Source organism: Artibeus jamaicensis, unplaced genomic scaffold (assembly GCF_021234435.1).
Source record: "Artibeus jamaicensis isolate MK-2021 breed Jamaican fruit bat unplaced genomic scaffold, CSHL_Jam_final scaffold_474, whole genome shotgun sequence".
Taxonomy (NCBI): Eukaryota; Metazoa; Chordata; class Mammalia; order Chiroptera; family Phyllostomidae; genus Artibeus; species Artibeus jamaicensis.
In genome coordinates, this window is record NW_026522046.1 from 30,979,563 (window position 1) to 31,000,109 (window position 20,547).

Below are 20,547 nucleotides of genomic sequence, written 5' to 3' on the forward strand. Positions count from 1 at the left end.
TGCTGGCATGGAATCATAGAATTTCAAAATACTAGGTATCTCTCTAGGAGTAATTAGAATTCTTGATTTTCTACATATTTATTGAATAAAAATACCAAAGTCCTTTTGCATAATTCATGTTTTGTGTTCTTGATATATAAAATAGGCGTGACTGAATCATTAAAAGCTGACAAGTCATTGTTATCGATTGACTTATGTTTAAAACTTATTTAGAGGCTATATCAACCATCTTTTCCAAATATGTCAATGATTCCTACTGTATATTTGAAAAAGTGGAAAACCCTAATTTCTGCCCCATAGGAAATATTGTTGCTGCTGTCCAGGGCTGTACCAGATAATTCCGTGGCATCATCAAGTAAATAGGGCAAAAAAATGTGGGTGTGGCAAACCTATCTTTGAATAATTCTCTTTGAGGTGACTAATATCACTATAAAGTATATGCTCCTGAATTGGGTTGTAGTATTCAAAAGAATAATTCAATATGATAAAAAAATTCCCTGATAAGTTTGTGTACTAACTTACAAATAATGATGGTTGCTATTGTTTTTGAAGTGTTTTTGAGGAATATGCAAACTTAACATATGAAGTTGAAATAAACCTGTAGTTTCAAATAGTTGCATTTCTCCTTAGTGTCACATGTATTTTTTATTACTTTGAACCCTTATTTTTTAATATATTTCAAGAAAATAATCATTTACCAAAAGTAGAGAACAAAAAGAAGTTCTTGTTAAAGTAGCTATAAGAGAAATAATGATGTTAGATAGCATTTAATTTTGAAAGTATTTAAAACAACTATTCCTGTACTTTAAAGTGGTATGATTTTAATTTTCTTAATCATAGAGAACTTTATTTATAACAGTTTAACTCTACAGTTAAGTATAAAAAGGTCAGTATTTTTTAAAACACTAAAACAAAATCTAAGAACCCATGTGACTAAAAGATACTTATATTTACACAATATATTAGATATTCTGTCCTATCTGTTTTCTCAACTAGAAATATAATATAAAAGAAATACTTCACCTCTTCTTTCTAAATCCTGTTTGATCCAACATGGGAAAAATACATTGTTTTTGGACTTCCTGGTAGAAAAAAATATGTATCTTTAACTGAATTAAATAGCTGCTCCTGCAAAAAGAAACTTGAAATTTGTCTTTGCTCTATTTCGCATCTGTGCCATATCTTCTATTAAAAATATTTCTTGATTTTTAGTGCCTGCTTGGTTCTGGTTATCTAAGCTGCAATAAGTAGCCTTGGGACCCCTGAAGGCACACCCCGCACACTTACGCTGCGTGACCTCAGGTCACAAGTAATGGCTGCAAGCTAATTGATTGAGAAAGGCTTGTCTGGCGGGGCCCCTCTGCGTCCTCTCTTTACATTCCTAACTTCTGTGAAAGAGGCACTGGCCGCTCAGCCTGGCAAGGAAGGAAAAAAGAGAGGAAGTTTCTCGTTCTGATTACACTCCGAATTCCCTTGTAGTGAGCTCTCTTCTCTCCACCCACTTCTCACCAAGAAGTCCTTAACTTGAAGGTGAACAATTTAAAGCCTGATCCCAGAGAGTTAAGCGAAAAATGGTTTGAGTATTTATTGAACTGAAAGAACAAATTACCTACTTCAGGCTGTGGGGAACGTGTGGAAATTATATTAAAACTTCAGCAAAGTGCACAGCCGCATAATACAGAAGCCGGGACTCAGATTGACAGGCAAATAAGCCAGCTCGTGGAAGGGGCCTCTGGGTGGCAGCTCTGGGCTATTGGGTGTTGGACAACTATAGGCAAAACTGAAATGGAACAGGGGCAGAAAATAGCACACTTTTACGCTACGCAACCGTGGCTTTCGCATGGTGAGTGCAGATTTAAGATATTATTTAAAATATACTCTCTATGTTGTAAAACAAGTAGAGAAATCTCTTGTGCTTTGAGGGAAATTACAGCAAGAGCCTTTCTTGTAAGTTCTAACAAGGCGGTTTGCTTTGTTTCTGCTTGATTTCACATTAAACTTGGCAATGCTGACTGAGAAATACAATATTTATTAAAATTGTCCTTTCGCTTAGGTCCTGCTTCTCTTTAACCTGAATAAATATTGTTTTAGGCAAATTGTGTGTGGAATAGACAATAAGGGAACCATGAACGGTGTGACAGAGTATATGTAAACATTTCATGTAGTCCAACTTTGTATCACTTCTCACCGCTTCGTGTTTGCTGCCTTAGCTCAGGAATATGTATATATAACACAGTCTGCATGAAAAGGGCTTTGTGTGAGAATTTCTGTGAGTTAAAGGGTCAGGGCCTGTGGGTTATCTGACTGCCAGGGAGAGTCAGTAGGGTGTCCTCTTATTTTTAACTTAAAAATAGAAAAAAGGGGGGCATCTATACTTATTAAAAAGTAAGTGTGTTTTGATTTCAACAGTTGACCTCTTAAAGTCTCTGTGTGTTGTCCCCGGCAAAGGATCGTTTACACTTCTTTTGAGAAGGAGCAGGCAAACTTCTTTTGTTTCTTTTTGTCCTGTTTGCATACATTTCACTGTTGAAACTTTGCACACAATTTATTTTCCTGATTTTAATTACCTTGAAAAATTACTGAGTGATTTCAAGGCAGATATTTTAGTGCAAATCCCTGGAAGTTAGTAAGATTACTTTTCTGGGAGAAATGCTACCCCAGAGTGTAAACTGTGCTTAATTTTGCATTTAACCAAAAACATGCTGCGTGTTAAAAACAATCAAAGCCTTCAGGAAGTGTTTCTAGAAATGTGGTAGAAGAGATTCTTCTTTAAAACCTGAAAATTTAGTATTACAGTTTCAATAGGTGACAAAGTAATATTGCTGTCATTGACTTTGTTTAAAAAGCAGTTTTCTTAACAAGGTGACTGCATTAGATGTTGCCTGATGAAGGAGTTGAAAAAATGTGTCTTCCATGCTGCTGATTTAATATAAGGCAGAGATCAGCATTGCTATGGGGTTTCATATTTATTTAAACTTTTTAAAGAGCAGCTCTCTAATGTAATTTTGAATAATCAGTTTAAAAATAAAACTGATGAAAGCAAGCTCCTCATATTTTGATATTTATAGCTTCTGTTTGCTAGAGTAAATTAGTGAATGGAAAAGTATTTTGAAGTCATTGTGAAGTTATAAAACTTCACAATAAAGGAGCAAAGCTTTTTAAGAAAGAATGAATGTGTTTTTGCTTATGAGGTGATTTTGATGCATTACTTAGCTTTTCTTCTTCAAAGATTTATGGAAAACTATCAACTATTGCAAAACTAGGTAACAGTCTTGACTTAATACAAGAATCTTGTATAAGAAGTTTAATTATTTTCAAGCTAATCCTATGATTCGATACAGGCTTCTTTCAAGAATTGCAAAATATGCCTGACAAATCCTTTTCTAGACGAGTTCATGTTCGTCACCTGTTCACGTTCATTCTTTTTGTGCCCACGATCACATTTCCTAGCTGTTTGTCAGTGCTACAGGAAAGTGAAATGTTTTTTTGAGAGAGAAAATGTTAGTTTTCATTTGCATGAACCTTTTGAGGTTTTTTAAAATTATGTTCTCATCAAAATCACCAAGGTGGTTTTAATAAGGTCTTTGGTACAATCTTGATATGACTAGTCAAGAAAAATGTCAATTGTTTGAGTTTTTCTTTCAATATGTTTCATTAAGTCAAGTTAAGGTGTGGCTGAGGGTTTATGAAAGGGTTTGCCAAGAGCTCAGCTTTTGAAAATTTCTCTCTTTGGTATCCAGATTCTACAAAAAGAAGAAAAGAAATAAACAAAAAATGTTTACCCTTTACTTATTCTCTCCAAACCAATCCAAAAACCAGAAATTAAAGGCAATTTCATTATTTTCCTCTGTTACAGCTAACCACAACTCAGGAAGTCACTTTATAGTCAGGGGCTGCAAAAGAAATGGGGTTTGCCCTAATAGAAGCAGATAAACAAAATAAAAAAGATTTACCGCTTAGGTTTCCTAATATTTAATCTTAAACTACTACGTTCAGTTTTTTCTGTTAAAATTTACTTATTGATTGGTTGTTGTGGTGAAGGCAGCTTTTGAAAACTTAAATCTACCTTAGCATCATTTTATAGCCATGGGTTTAAGAAGGTATATATGTTATGTAAGGCTAGTTTTACACAAAAGTTTAAATTATTTATTAGATTAATAGGAAACAATGGAAATATGTTCATAAATTAATTCTAAGGTTGTTTCCTTGAGCTATATATAAAACATTGATGAGTCATTGTCATTTCCATAGATTGCGATATTAAACCAGTTTAGTGTCTCTGTGAGTGTGTTTGCACTTTGGAGCTCACAAAGAGGGTGACAGAGTGGTCAGAACATGTGCTAGGGTTATGACACTCTTTGACTTCCTTAATTCTCATGGTCACTAAATTTCAGTATTTTTTTGTAATCCTGTAGTAGTAGACAGCTGTTGCAGTGAAATTATGCCTTCTCTATTGAGGAAAATGTCATTTTCCATTCTCATTTCCATTACATTTATCAATTTGTTTGTTAAGATGATATATTTTATTAAAATGTGGGGAAGAATCTATAGCATTAGAGTCTATTGTCTCTGACAAATTATGAGTCCTCTTAAAGGCTCCTGGAGAGTGGCAGCATGGTTTCCATTGCTCCTCTTACAACAAAAAGGGCACAGTGGGTATTCATCTTTGTAGGCACTTTGATGTTAAGAATAATGTCTTTTGTAAATTATGAAAAACTTAAAGATTTTCTTTTTAGAAGTTCTTCCTTTACTGTTGGCTCTAAGCTTTTATTTTCTGGAACATTTTAAGAAATGCGTGTTGGTGCTCATAATATAGCATACATATTTCTTAAATTCTCTTTCATACAAATTTATATATTTTTCTTTGCAGCATTTTTTGGTGAATTTCTCAGAATTACCCTCAATTTACTAATTCTTGTTTTGACTATGTCCATTCCAGAATTTTTTTCGACTATATATGTTTTCCTGGGAATTCTAATTGATTCTTTTCTCACAGTCACTTCTATCGCTTCATCTCTACTTATTTTCTTATAATTTATATTAGTGTTATTTTACTTTGTCTCTTTAGGAATACTAACATGCTTACTTTTGAAATTCTGAAATTGATCTATTATTTTTATGTCATCTGGAATGATGTCATTGCCTGTTTTTCAAAAATTTGCTGGTGATTTTTTTGTATGACTTTACATGTCTTGGACTTTCGGTTTTCAGGCCCAACTTAAGTGAGAAGGATTTTCCACAATCTCTCTCTCTCTCTCTTTGCTGACCTAAGCTCAGTGCAGTGGCCACAGAGCTGGCCCTGTAAGCTCTCTACCCCAGGCTCGCAATCTCTGATAATGGAGACAGTCATAGACACCAAGTCAGAAGCGGTTTGTCCCATGTTCTGGCTGCCAGATTATAGCTGATGTTTCTGGCCTCTCTGCATAAACAGCTCTATGTAAACCATGTCTCCAGGGCAATGGCCAGTTATTCAACTTCCTGTTATCTCAGATTTCAGTCAGTAAACCTGGCACTGATTTGCACTCCCTGTGGGCAAGTGTGGCACCCCAGTTGTCTCATGGATTTAGGAAATAACTTGAAATCAACAGTACACTGCAGCTCAGTTACTGTTTCTATTCTATCAGTGGTCCCCAGAAGTGTTTACTTTGTTGTTGATACCATTGTTACATTATCTTATTTAATATTTTATCAATCACTGATATACGTTGAAAGGAAAGGCAAGGAGCCCAACCATACTTACTGCAATCCATCTTGGCAAGAGATTTCCAAACCATGGGTTTGAAGTCAGGAAACATGAGTTCACTTTCTGATTCCCTTATTGGTTGTGTTAGGCAGTGCCTTTAATCACTTAAGTGTCTCCCTTTATTCCCATCAAAAATATTGATAACAATGTTTGTCTCATAAGTCTGTTCTAAGCATTAAATGGGATGATGTATGGAACGTAGTTAGCCTGTACTAAATCATAGTAAGTGTGCAAATTTTATGAAAATAAAAGCAACCAAAACCAAAACAAAACCATATATATTACCAAGTTATGTAATGAGTAAATGGTAAGCTAAGTGTAAACTACACTTTGAGTCTCTTGTATTCTGAGTGACTACAACATTACAGTTTTTATTATCTGAAGTGAATTTCTAACAATGAATGTCAAGTGCACTCGAGTTCATGTCGAACAGGTAGGTAGGTGTTCTGTTATGTGATCCACATACCTTAGATGGCATAAATGAAAAATTCAGAGACCTCAGCATAAAAAGAAAATTATTTTTTCAAATGATCCTTTCAATATAGTTGAAATCCATGTAGCTTAAGCAGAGTAGAAGTATGGAAGAGATAAGTGACATGGGAACAAGTTGTTCTTTTGGCCTTGACTTTTTTTACTTGCTCTTTTGGCTTGATTACATATATAACAGTTTCACCCTGGGATGGACTTCTATGATAGTGAAAAAAGGGAAGAGAGGGTCTTTTTTGAGGGTTTTGGATGTTCTTGTTCTGTAGCTAATTTATAATATAAGCGTCTATTCAATATTTGTATTTTTAAAAATCATCTATTTATACCAGTATTTAAATTTAGAGTATTGACATAGAGTGCATTTGACTGGGTAGGAAATTGAAGATTTGTGAAATAAAACATTTCTGAAAGTCAAAAGGTTCCAAAAGATGGTAAAGATGGGGATAGAGATGAAGCAACAACTAAACCTTAGAAATATTGTTCCAGTTTGAAAACAGAGAAAATAGCTCTCTAAGAAACTATTTTGCTGTGTATAATGCACATGTTTTTGCCAAATCTTTGAGGAAAAAATAAGGTGCACATTATACATGGGTAGTACCTGAAATACCTTGTATCTGTGCTTGTGTTTTGTAATTATCCGTTACATTAAATTTCTTGTACCATAATATGTTCAAAATAAATGCAAAAATTCTTTTGTAATACAAAACACAAGTATCTAAATACAAATATCTAAATAATTGAATTAAAACAAAAGATTTCTTCCTGAAAGTTTGGGTCAAAAATGTGGGTGTACATTATACATGGAAAGAATATATGGCACTACCAACACATCCTCAAGTAGAGGATAGTTATTTAAATAACTTACTATAAAATAGTCATTTTAGTAACTGACATTTATAAAATAGTCATTCTATTTCTTTTCTTACCATTGGTTTCCCTGTACCACATGAGCTCCCTCTTTCATTTTCATTTGTAGGAATATCTTTTGCTCATTTCTCAAGTAATCATGAACTTCAGTGCTTCTACCTTGACTTCCTTTTCTTCTCTCAACTATCCTATATCCTTTGTTCATCTCACATTTCACCATAATGCCAAATATCACTATTAGCCAATTTCTAGCCTATTTCTCATCCCCCAAATTTCAACTGGTCACGGGCACTTTATATTTAGCATGTCCATATCTCAATCACCTCCCCATCAGAAACCCTTCTGAATTCCATTATGGACCTGTTGCCCCAAATCAAAACAAAATAAGAAACTGCCTTCTTTATACTTCTACCTACACATTTAAGCTTTATGGAACAGATTTGCTATTTATAAATACAGCTGACCACTGAACAACGTAGGTTTGAACTGTGTAGGTCCCTTTATAAAGAGAAATATTTCAATAAATACCTGCACTGTTTCAGTCCATGGTTGGGAGTCCATAGATCTACATCATTTTACATAGGAAACTTGAGCATACATGGATTTGGGTGACTGCAGAGGTCCTGAAACCAGTACCCCACAGATACAGAGGACAACTGGCATACTTAAGTCTGAGGGGGTCAAAAGTTACATGTGGATTTTCAACTGTGCAAGGTTGGCACTCCTACCAATGTGTTGTTCAAGGATTGAGTGTATTTCAATTTCTAACCATTTTTCTCATCACATCTACATATTTCTTAGTATCCGACTGATACTGAAAGCCACTTAGAAGTTGTAGCACTTGATAAAAAGGAATCTGGGATATATATTCAAAGTTCCTATCTGGCTTTGGTTGAGTCTTACTACTATGACCATTAACTCTAGAATCCTAGCCCACATCATGGCAGCCCAAGCATGTTCTTGGTTAGAAAATACCTTCAGGCAGAAAGTGGTAGGTACATATGGTAAGACACCTTTAATGTATAAGGGAAATATGAGTGCCATGAGTATATGCATAGAACAAGAGCATCTTCACTGTATGTTTAAGAAGCATTTAAGTGTTTGTTATTTCAAAAAGAACATTATTGTATATGCCCCCTTGTGAACTTGTATTAAATTTTTCTTAAACAGTGAAATTAATCTTTAAGGGTATAGCACAAATATTTGCTTCCATCAGTTTTTATTAAAGTACCCCCTTGCCCATATTCTTTCCAACTTTTAATATTGCTAAATGTTTTAAATTTTGGATATCTATTGAGTAAATTAGTATGTTAAAGTTTTTCACTTGCATTTTTATTTCTACTGAACCCATTGGATACCTTAGCTATATATAGAGAGAAAGAGATTATAATATACCACTCATTTTAATGTGAATACATTTTTATTTATTAATGATGAAAATGTCTCCTTCAGTTAATTGCTTCATTATACCTCTGCCAATTCCTTACTAGGTTGTTTATCTTTTTCTTATTAACTTTTTTTTTCTTTCTTCATCCTTTCCCTTCTCCTCCACTACTTGCAGGTACCTCCACAGAGTTTCTTTTTGGACATAAAAATGTAGACTTTTTTTACCCCCACCCCATTATATACAATATTTTACGTCCTGTTTTTGTCATGTAATATACTGTGGAGTTATTTCAAGATCTGCAAAGAACTGTGTTGCGTACTACAAGGAGTGAAAACATGAACAGAGCGTACTTCCTGAAAGCTTAGTCTCACATGCAATGTTGAGAGAGTTATGAAAAACTATGGGAATTTAAAAGAGTGATATTACTTTTTGAAATGAAAAAATTAATATTCTTTAAAGCAGTCAATAATCATGCATCAGAAGATGCAACTAATTCCTATATCACATTTTAAAAAAATATTTTACTTATTTATTTTTCGAGAGAGGGGAAGGGAAGGAGAAAGAGTGGGAGAGAAACATCAATGTGTGGTTGCCCCTCGTGAGTCCCCTGCTGGGAACTGGCCTGCAACCCAGGCATGTGCCCTGACTGGGAATCGAACCTCAATACTCTGGTTTGCAGGCCCGCGCTCAATCCACTGAGCTACGCCAGCCAGGGCTACCTATATCACATTTTTTAACCCAACATCTTAAATATTCAGATTTCTATAGTTGAAAGTTTAGCAAATTTGTGTTTTAAAAAATGTACATTAAGAGTCTATTATATATCAGACAGTATTAATGCGGTTGTAAAAGGGAAAAAGGAAGATAATCCCTAATTTCATGGAAGGTAGAGGTTGCAAGTTAAATAGCAATGAGAAAAAAGTGAATTCAGTATGACAAGAGCATCCTGGGAACTGTAGCATTTTATTGACAGAGTGCCTGGGTTTCAGGCTGAAGCATGTTCCTGGAGTGGAGCTAGCCAAGGAGGGTTGAGGAATGTTCCAGGAAGAGGAAAGAGTATATACAATACTGTGAAACTGAGGGTATGGCGAGTTCGAGGACCTGCAGAAAGATCAAACTGGATGGAGTAACACATACTTGCAGTGGTGAATGGCTGAAAAGTTGTAGAGATTAGTACTGGCTCACTCCTGAAAGACCTAGTAAGGACATTATCCTAAGGGCACTGGGACATGATTTAAAGGATTTAGTAAGACCACCAAATGGTCAGATATCTGTTTACCTAGACAGAACAGCATTCTGGGGCATGAGTTGTAGTTAAACTCATGACAGTAGATCCCATTTCTTTCCTTTTCCTATTAAATCATTTTTAATTGTTATTCCATTGGTCCCTATTTTCCCCCCTTCTCCACCCACCCCACCCCCACTTTCACAGTCAATTCCCACACTGTTGTCTATGTCTGTGGTTAATTTGCACATGTTCTAAAGAATTTTTAAATCTGGAAACCATAGTTACTTAGAAGTTTCAAAAGTAGGTTTTAGATTGTCTATAAATTGTAGTACATATAAATTCCTCCTTACATTCTCAAACTTGTCCTTGATTAAAAACTTCAAGAACCACTAGATTACATTAAGAACAGTGGTTGATTATCCAGCCATAAAACGAAAGAAATCCTGCCAAGTGAGACAACATGGACGAACGTTGAAGGCATCATACTAACGGAGAAGTCAGATGGAAATTGGCAAATGCTGTGTAATCTCACTCATGTGTGCAATCTAAAACAGCTGAAGTGATAGAAACAGAAAATAGATAGTTTCTGGCATCAGGAGTTGGGGTTGGGGAAATGGGTGAAAGCCATCGAAAGGTACAAACTTCCAATGATAAGATAAAAAGTTCTAGGGGTGTAATGTACAGCATGGTGAATACAGTTAATGATACAATAATCCACTAATGTATACTTGAAAGTTGTTAAGAGGGAAGGTCTTAAAAGTTCTTGTGACAAGAAAAAAATTCTAACAGTATGAATATTAAGTGTTTGGAATCATTTCACAATATGTACATATATCAAATAAGTATGTTGCACATCTTATACAGTGTTGTGTGTCAATTCTCTCTCAGTAAAACTGGGGGGGGAGAGCAGTGTTTAGCTAGAAAAGAAACTTTGATAAAAACAGCATTTAAGCAGCAGGTAAGGGAAGAAACGAGTTTGAAAGAAGAGAGAAAAAGAGTGGTCAGAGATACCACCAAGAGAATCATGGCAGCCAAGTTTATTAAAGGATTGGTAGCTACAAGTAATATGTTCCAAAATTAAGTCCTTTGAATAATAGTAAACATTCATGCTTTTATTGTGTGGGGTTTCAAGCAAGGTTGTAAATTCACTGTCACAATGATGAAATCAGGAAGACACGCCATGAAAATATTAAGAAATTAAAACCTTAAATAAATTTCTATTGCATTCTGTCATTTAGTTTTTCTTGAACATCTGCCAGTCATTAGTGGAATGACAATTTTACTTTGTGTAATAATGAGGAGAATGAAAACTTCTGGGGAAAAATGTACAAATTATAAGCTATGTTTTTATTGAATAACTAAATGTTTAGCATCATGGATGCCATCTTTTATACAGCATGGGGCAAAGGTATAACTAACTACCTTTCGTATAGAATCTTGCTATATGGAAAATAATGCACTAAATTATTTTCTGTTTCCCGGAAACAGAATTATCTGTTTCACATGTTCGTAACTGTAAAACTACTTTTGCACCATCGTGTATTCCTTTCATCTATAAGGATTACATCATAGATAAGTCCATTATTTTGCTGCAGAATATTTTTTTCTTGACAACTTAATTTTAATGTTTTTTATTTTTGCCTTTATTTGCATATTCTCATCTTTACATCTGTCTTTTTATCAAGAATGGCATCAGATATAGGAAAACCATGGGTAGAGCTATCAAGAGTTTTTATCTGTTGAAAGTAATACTTTGGCAGCATGACATTTTCTATTCATCCAGGACTTTAATTGATTTAAAAAAATAAAACTAGTCATAGTTTCGGTTCTTAGATTACTCCATGGTATATCTATCTTAGACTTTTGGAGGTGGTATTTTTACTTGTTTTCAAACAAGTCCATTTTTTCTCATATTTATTTTCTGTGGAATATTTTTTACTTCCTTCTCCTTTTATTTTTAAAATATTTTATTTATTTATTTTTAGAGAGAGGGAAGGGAAAGAGAAAGAGAGGGAGAAAAAGATCAATGTGTGGTTGCCTCTCATGTGTCCCCAACTGGGAACCTGCCCTGCAACCCAGGCATGTGTCCTGACCAGGAATCAAACAGGCGACCCTTTGCTTCACAGGCCCCTGCTGAATCCACTGAGCTACACCAGCCAGGGCCTTTTCCTTTATTTTCAAAATGTGTTTTAATTGTTGTTCAGTTGTTTTTCCTCTAAGGGCACCAAAGTGTCTTTATGGTTTTCTTCTGGCCCTTCCGTTGCATTAATTTGCTTTGTCCAGCTTTTCTTGCCTTTATTGCTGGAAGGTGCCTTTAGTTTTGGTCTATTTCTGCATTCACATCTCATAATTTGTCATTTTGTACTAAAATTTCTGCACAATCTTTCTTTCATTTCTCTACTTGTACAGCCATTTCTAGTTGCTTTAAGTTTCTCCTGCGCTATTCATTGCCGGCACGTCTTTCCCTCAGCAGAAAATTTACTTCATTCTCTATAAAATCTGCCTCAACAAAGAAGCAGTAAATCTCAGAACAAAATCTCAGAACAAAATATGATATTCTTTAATATCAGTTTTTCTGTGTTGTTTTGACATCTTTTATCCAGTGATAATTGGCTTTCTTATTGTTGTCATCTTCTCAATCAGTATTCTCTTGTCAGTCAGATACAAATTAGTAAAATTAGATTTCATATGTTCTTTAAGGCACAATATAACAGCTCAAGGTAGCAAGACTTCTGCAGTACTCATTTGTACTATTTATGCACTGGAAGTTACATAGGGGAAAATGTCACAAGGATATGGCCCAAATCGCCAAGGTTTAGAAGATTTTAATCAACATTCAGAATTCTTTTCTCCTCTGGATTGAAAAAAGTGATCAATGCTTACTAAATGTTATTAACCTTTTAATCACTGTTATGGATTTACCAAATCAATTTAAATTATTTATTGGTTGATTAAAATTGAATAATTATAAATAAAAACTTAGAAAAGCAACATCAATGCTTGATTCACACACGGAACTCAATTCATATATATCCCTAATCTCCAGCTACTCTGGCAGGTGCTTTGGAATCCACAGAGAAACATCTGACATAATTCCTTTCACCCGTAACAGAGTAGCATTAGAGAGGGTTAACTAACTAACTCTTTAAATAGGTTCAGTGCTAGTCAAAAGGTCTGGAGACTGACTCCATACAGCTGTAACAAATCCCAGGAGGGAAACAATGTTCAACTGGAGAAACTGTTAGTCAGATCCAAGCAGCATGGATCTGAGGATGGATTTAGCACTGGACAAAAGAGATGGACATTTGAGTCAAGGTGCGGTCATTCTCGCAAATCCATCCAAAATAAGACCACTAGGGCATTATTTATTATTCTCCACTGTAATAATTGGCTGGCCAGTCAGCAGACCTATGCTAATGAGGGTACATTCATTGATGTAATAGAAAAAATTCCAGCACTTTAGAAGTTTAGAAATTGGAGCACAGTCCAGAAGTTTAGAACTTAAAGCAGTGTGCCTCGGGCAGCTTTCTGCTCATTGATTCAAGGACTCAGGTTCTTTCCAACTTGCAACTTCACCAACATCAACTTCCACAGCCTCAGACTATACATTTACACGTGGAAAGATTTGATGGTCCTTGACCTAGAAGTGGGACAATTAATCCCACCCACATTTCAGCTTTTCAGAACACAGCCATATGACCATAACTTGCCCAAATAACTCTGGTAAATGTCACCTATCTGTGTCCTCAAGAAAAAGAGTCCCAGCCACTAAATCAGATAGCACACTTCTATTGTGAGTACAAAACTCTGAGTCATACACTGTGCTGGGTATATCTATAACCAAGACATACTTTCTTCCTTCAAAAGACTTAGACAGAACTATATATAAGTAAATGTTAATGTAATACCAAATGTATTTGGTTCTATAACAGAGGCACTAAATTTTTTCTCCCCAAAGAGGAGCTTCCTGGAGGAAGCAATATTTGAACAGAGCTTGAAGCTCATAGGGGCCCACCATAAGGGAGAGATGGAAAGACTGAATGAAAAGTCATGTGAAACAAGTAGCTACCATATGGCTGGAGATGAGAGTCTGTGAAAGTTGCAGAGATAAAGACGTCTGAGAGATGTTTCCAGACCACTACGTGACAGACATTTGCCACCCTGTTTTTGAGTCATTTGAAAATCTGTAGAGTATGCTTAAGGAAGAAACTAGTGTTCAGAGCACATTAGAATGAAAGAACTAAAGATAAACACCTTTGGGAGCTATTTGAACTAAGGCCGTGGGGTTAGAGTTGAGAAAACAATTAGGCAAAACATTTGAAAAAGTAGATTGGAAAAGACTTTGAGATTATTTATACTGGTGGCTAATCCAGAGGTTTTGCGTTTCACTACCAGAGTGTTTTCCATTGTTAATCCTTGGGAATTATTTGATGAGTTCGAAAGAGCACTTACAGTTGTTTTCTTTAGCTAAGACACTGTTAAAATTTTCCCAGACAAGAGCTTTTTCTGGGTTCAAGCAATGATGTCTTTGAGAGCCTTGCCCTTTGGAGAAGCACAACAGAGGTGCCTTCTGTTGTGGACAGACCTACCATATTCTGAAAACAAATAATTCTGAACAAGAAATAACACAAGATAAATGACCTTCCCCTTTTAAAGCTCTTACCAGGCAAATACATTCCTATTATCTTTAAGTGCCTTCTCTTGACCAAAATCCTCACTCAAAGTTCTCTTCTAGACATTGTCAGGATATACATAGTCTTTGTAAATTTTGCAAAGAGTTAATTAGATTTTAGCGAGTGTGAAGGTTTCATGAGTCCTTTTCATTGTTGTAGACTTCAGCAAAGAGAAGGGTGACGCTGAGTGCTTCTCGAGGGCACACATAATTCTCCTCTGCACGTTCGAGAATATTCATTACTTGACATGCTCTCTGGGAATGAAGGTTTTGGGAGTCAATCCCCCCTTTTTTGATGCAGGGGAAGTATTTAAATGTTTAAGGATTATAATAGCCTCTTGAACTCCCATTAGACCTGCTAGCAACAATTTACCAGATGTAGAACATCAGAAAGTGTTGATGTTGAATCTTCCAAGCCTGGCCTCCAGGTGTTCTGTCCTAAGAATAATTTTCCATTAGCTACTGAAAATGTTACTCTGCCAAAAAGACAGCCTAACCCTTGTTAAGGTCAAAACAAAAGATCCCCATCAAATCCTGCAGAGAAGAGGTAGCATAATTTAGATGACAACCATGGTGTTATAATTAATATGTTTCTTTTAGATCAATAATTTTCTCAAAATGATTCCAACTTTCAGAGAAATCTTACTTCCATTAAGTACGTTATATGTTATGTTTATATAAGTTGAGACTTCCCATTGGAAATTCAGTACAGTAGCAGAGGTTAAATGAAAGGACATTGATTACAATAAAAATTCTATCTAATAATATGACTTTCAAGTGGATTTTAGTTACAGAGGACAGTATTTATGTGCCCTCGAAATGACTTCTTCTAAGGTGTAGCTTTCATTTTAATAGTGGATAAATTTCCAAAGTATTAAAAAAGAGAAGGAAAGGACTTCCTGAAACTATCTAGGATTACGTTTATCAGTTCCTGTTCATTGATGGTATTTAGAAAATGAGGACTTTGTTAAAATAAGTGGGTAAAGGACCGCTAATTCATCAGAAGGTAAAGATTGAGCTTAGGCTACTCCTATTTGCCACAAAACTTATTTGAGTTCTTAGTTTTTATCCATAATAACCACCCTAGCCACCACCTAGAGTTATTCTGCAGAACAACGGTCACCTGTTTGAGCACTCATAGAAAGAAGTGAAAACACTCTTGTGGTCTCTCCAGTATTTTCAGACTATGACACTTATCTGACTTCTTTCTCTTGGCCTATGTTGTGCCTTTCTGAGCGCTAACAGCTCTGTAAAGTAGTCTTGTTAAAAAGTCTACCTATTTCCAGTCCTGGCTGATGTGGTTCAGTGGATTGAATGTCAGTCTGTGAACCAAAGGGTGGCTGGTTTGATTCCCAGTCAAAGCACATGCATGGGTTGCAGGCTAGGTTTTCAGTACAGGGCATGCAAGAGAGGCAAGCACACCTGAGAAAATGATACACTTTCTGTATTTTAATAGTAAAATATTGCAGCAGTGATGAAAATAAAGACTGAAAGAAATAGATTTTATGCCATAATTGGTTGTTCATGCGGGATTTTTTTCCACATTGCAATCCCTGTTGTATTATACCACTTTACTTAAAATTATTCATTGATGCTTTTAAAATATCTTTGAGGTTGATTTCGATATTTCCTCAAAGTTATCTCATGGACTAGAATCTGTAATTCGAAGATTAGGCTAAAATGTGTAATAATCAGGTTTTCTTCTTAAAGTTTATGCAGTGAGTTTAAATAAAACCATAACTGAGAATAGTTTCAATGTTTAATGAAAATAAAGATTTCCCTGGCCAAGTAGCTCAGTTGGTTAGAGTATTGTCCTGACACGCCAAGGTTGCAAGTTTGATCCCCCACCAGGGCACATACAAGAATCAACAATGAATGCTTATGGCAGAGCAACAGATGATGTCTCTCTGTCTCTCTGTCTGTCTGTCTCTCTCTCTCAAAATCAATGAATAAAAATTTAGTAAAATAAATTAAAAGGTTTTTTTAGTAAAAAAAAATAAAGATGAACTCCTGCTGACTTTTTGGTAGTATGGCATTAGAGAAAACATTGTTTTGTTTGTTAAATTTTTTCTGCATTATCACAATTTCTCCTACTCTGTTGAATGATACTACAGAAGGAGTAATTATTTACAATAGATAATATTTAAATAGAACAGCAAAAAATGAAAAAAGTAGACAATGAAGAGTGAAACAGTCTCTAAAGCTAAGTTTGGGTGTGTAATACCTGGCTAAACCTTTCGGTGAGGTACATCAGGTAGTATGGGGTCTTGATGTGTAAAATAGCATGAATTTCACAAAGGCATGATTTGAATGGACTAAAATATTTTAGTCAATATAAAACATTTCCTAATTAACAACGATAGGCATTCATTAAAGTCAGAATAATTGAAATTTGTCAAATATCTTGAAAAGTGTAGAGGAATTGGTAGGTTGTCAGTGACAATTCTAGTTAGGATGAATAAGAACTTGTGTGAGAGTGTCTTTGGTGCATTTGTTTTGTTTTCCTGTCCTTTTGCAACTTGTTTAAATAAATGGTAGGATGTGTCTTCTGCTTATTTTCTAAAGGCAGGATTTTCTGTCACCTGCACGTATCATTTTCCCAAGGAGGGAAAATTAAAGTTTCCTGACATGCATAAAAAAGATTAAACAGTTTAGCTACTTTTAAAATAATTTTCCCTTGCTTGTCAAAAACAGTAACCTTGCCATCATGAGGAAATAGTTATAGTGAGTTGACACTTTACAGATGAGAAGTTTATTATTCGTGGAAAATTTGGGAATATGTGCTGAGTCTCCCAGATTGCTGAAGCAAAACAAAGTTAATTTTTGATCCTACAGATCTAAGGTATTTATCTCCAGCTTAATAAGCATCAGGAAGAAGATGAACTGAAAGGCAGGAAATACAATCTAACAGTGAAATGTGTTTAGTTATGGAAGAAAGTTCCAACGGAAAAGGTGGAAATGCCGGCAGTTTGGATAAGTGGGATCCAGCTGCACAAGGTGCTAAATTACATTCAGTAAGGATTTAATATTGCTCTAAAAAGAAATACTTCCACTATCTCATAACTACTAATAAGTTAATTGCTGAATTAAAACTTTTAATTAAGTTGGGCATATTGGAATATGGAAATGGCACATACACAGTAAGTGAAGTTATTTTCTTTTCAGAGGGATTTGGCTGCTTCTGGATACATAGCAGGTTCTGTAATGTCTACAGGCTCCCTACATCCATCAGCACTAGGAACATAGTCTATATTTGGCAAATATGTGCTAGTTAAATTAAATTGTAAGTGTATAGAGTGCAATCTTAAATTATGTCAGAAAAAGGCCATGTTTGGTTTAGTGAAACACATTTAGTGATCGTGCTAAGCCTTAGATCTGATGACTTAAAATATATCTTTAAATCAGTGGAAGTGTGGAAGAACATGGCATGTTTGAAACGATGGGATGATGACTTAGATTTGATTATAGCAAGACTGAGTTGAGCAGCTGTTGAGATTGCATAATGATATGAGAGTTTCTCATCAGGTTTGTAACATGTTTCCACTAATACAGATTAAGAATGTCTGGATGAACTATAATTATCCCTGTGGCTTTTGCAAAACACAATTAGGCCTTTCTAATGCAAATTACTTTTATTAGGTGAAAAATGATGTTTAGAAGTTATGGAAATGGACACAAGAAGCATTCAACTAAGGACAAAATATTGGCACTCATAATAGTATTGCAAAAATATATTTGTCATTTTGTCGTATAGAGTTTTCAGAATTCAAAGTTTTTTTCCATGACAGGCACATGAAGGATGGTTTCAATTATGCTGACCTTTTTGCTGGAGTTTGTACACCGTGTCCAGAACACAAAATGAAAAAGGCAGTCTTTGTCTGCTTCTTATAAGTACAGTACTGAGATCAGCCTGTCTTTAAGTGCCCGATTGCTATTGAATTACAGAGAATTCAGCAACCCAGCAACAACAAAAACAATAAAGATTCATTTCAGGGCCTTTTTATCCTTCCTATCACGTGGGAAGAATGTGATATATCTGATAGCTTTACATACTGGGGTTTATTAAATGGTACTCATTTCATGTTTTTATGAATACTACCTTAAATATGTAATGAGAATGATTACATTGGTCAATAAAAGTATGAATGCAAAGTATTTTTGTTCATTTTAATACAAAGATATTAAAGAAACTGTGATGTTGTAAATTTTAAAAAGTTAAATCTGGAGTGAACAAGTGGGAATTCAAATTCCAGTTCTGAAGGGTGGCAGGCTATCTCTAGGCAAGTTTTTTTAACCTCTCTGATTTTTATCATCAGAAAAGTGAAGCTAATAATTCCTACTGTGGTGGGCTGTTGAGAAAATAAAATGACAGATAATGTGTGAATCAGTATCTTAACAATGTTTTTTATTTAATCTTATTTTGAAAAATAATTCACAAGGAATGCAAAAGACTAATAATATAATATAAATTATAATACATTTTTATTTCACCTCAAAGGAGGAAATATATAGATTAAAGGACATTTTTCAGGAGAAGAGCACACTGGAAACTATCTTTTATTTCTAAGATTGTAAATTTATCTTTGATTATGGAAAATTTTTTCTCCTCTTTTTAGCACCTTCAAGTGGAAATGAATTATTTAGTTATCTCTTCTCTAATACTCTGAGAGGGGGTAAAAATTTATATAATACTTGTGCAAGTATTTCTCAATTATTTTCTTTCCTTAAGCCCTCTTTTGAATATTTAGAAAAGTTTTTTTTTCCTTTTTAATGCTGATATTTCACACCTAGTATTTTACCTTGGAAAATATATCCTTAAAAGGTGGCTTAAAAAATGTGTGACAACCAAGTTTAGTATAAATTTGGTCATTGAAACTTCCTACCATAACTCTCTTTGTCATTCTATTTCCTGTTGGTGGTTACAGTAATATAGATGGAATACTAATTTTTTTTTATGATTCCACATTTACTTGGTACATTCCCTGGTAAGGGTAACTAGGATGGGTTAGTGAGGTGATAAAAAGGAAAAGACCCATGTCCTAAAGGTATTTCATTTTATAATATGACAATATATATGAAATATAGAAAGCAAGATATATGCAAATGACAAACATTGCAAACTGCTATCAGAAATGGAGAACTATTAGACTTTTATTTGTATTTAATCTATCGAGATTAAACATTTCTTTTTAGTAAATTATTTTACTAAAAACCTTTTAAGCATGCATTAGTGCTAAATAGTAAATTAAACTTGATATTTCTTTTGTTTTTTACTAACAGCCTATACTTAAAGTGTAGTCTTATTTAATAAATTACCATCCTTAACCAAGACATATTCTTATATTAAACAGTTGCCCCTGCCTTCTGTGTAAATTAAGTTGTTAAGGATTAAATAACTGAGACGATCAGAATTTGTTAGGTTTACCAAAGAATCATTGAAAGTAGAATTTTAATTATAGTTATAAAACACATTTAATGGGTAGCTCTTTGTGCTGTGTGCTTTCATATTTAATTATCACCTTTGAATTTAAAGATTGAGTAACTAAGGCTGAGAATGATCAGATGCCTTGCTCAAAATCAGTTTCCCAAATCCATTGCTACTTTGTAACTAACAACATCCTGAGAGGGAGAGATTTCTAAGAAAAATAAAACTTCCTATTCTTTTCCAAATCAGAAACCTACCAGCAACCAGAGTTTGTCTTTGACATTGAAAAACTTATAATCACTGCTATTCTTTCACAAACCTTAGTATTTCAGAATACTGCTTACAAATAAAGCTGAGTTAATATTTTCAGAAAAAAATAGAAAGTTACTGGTACATAAGTTCAATATATTTAGCTCTGTCTCATTATTTTAAATAGCAATATGATAATCTATAGTATGAATATGTCATAACATGTTAAAACATTTCTGGATTTCTGGATGTTTATATTGTTCCTTCTACTTCATCATTTCAAACAGCCCTGTAATAAACACCACAGTTTATGTCTTCTTTTGCAGAAGTAGAATTGCTAGTGAAAAGATATCATGCATTCAACAATTTTTTGACAGTTTTACTTCTACCAACAATATGTTGATGTATTATTATTAGGAGAAAATGCAATACATTGAAAAGTACATATTATAAATCACACATATGATAACAACTGAATAGGTAAATGTAT

The 20,547-nt window shown here is 34.4% G+C and overlaps 1 protein-coding gene across 5 annotated transcripts in view; it reads left to right on the forward strand.

Moving 5' to 3' along the window:
* Nucleotides 1–1,595: 1,595 nt before the first annotated feature.
* Nucleotides 1,596–20,547, forward strand: part of LOC128626239 (uncharacterized) — a 293,562-nt gene continuing 274,610 nt past the window's right edge. For all 5 annotated transcript variants that reach the window (XR_008390156.1, XR_008390157.1, XR_008390158.1 and 2 more), the window contains exon 1: nucleotides 1,596–1,843. Coding sequence is in view for 2 of the 5 variants with exons in the window: in XM_053657627.1 (XP_053513602.1) it covers nucleotides 1,786–1,843 (58 nt within the window). In the remaining 3 variants the exon portion in view is untranslated. The remainder of the gene's footprint in view (nucleotides 1,844–20,547) is intronic.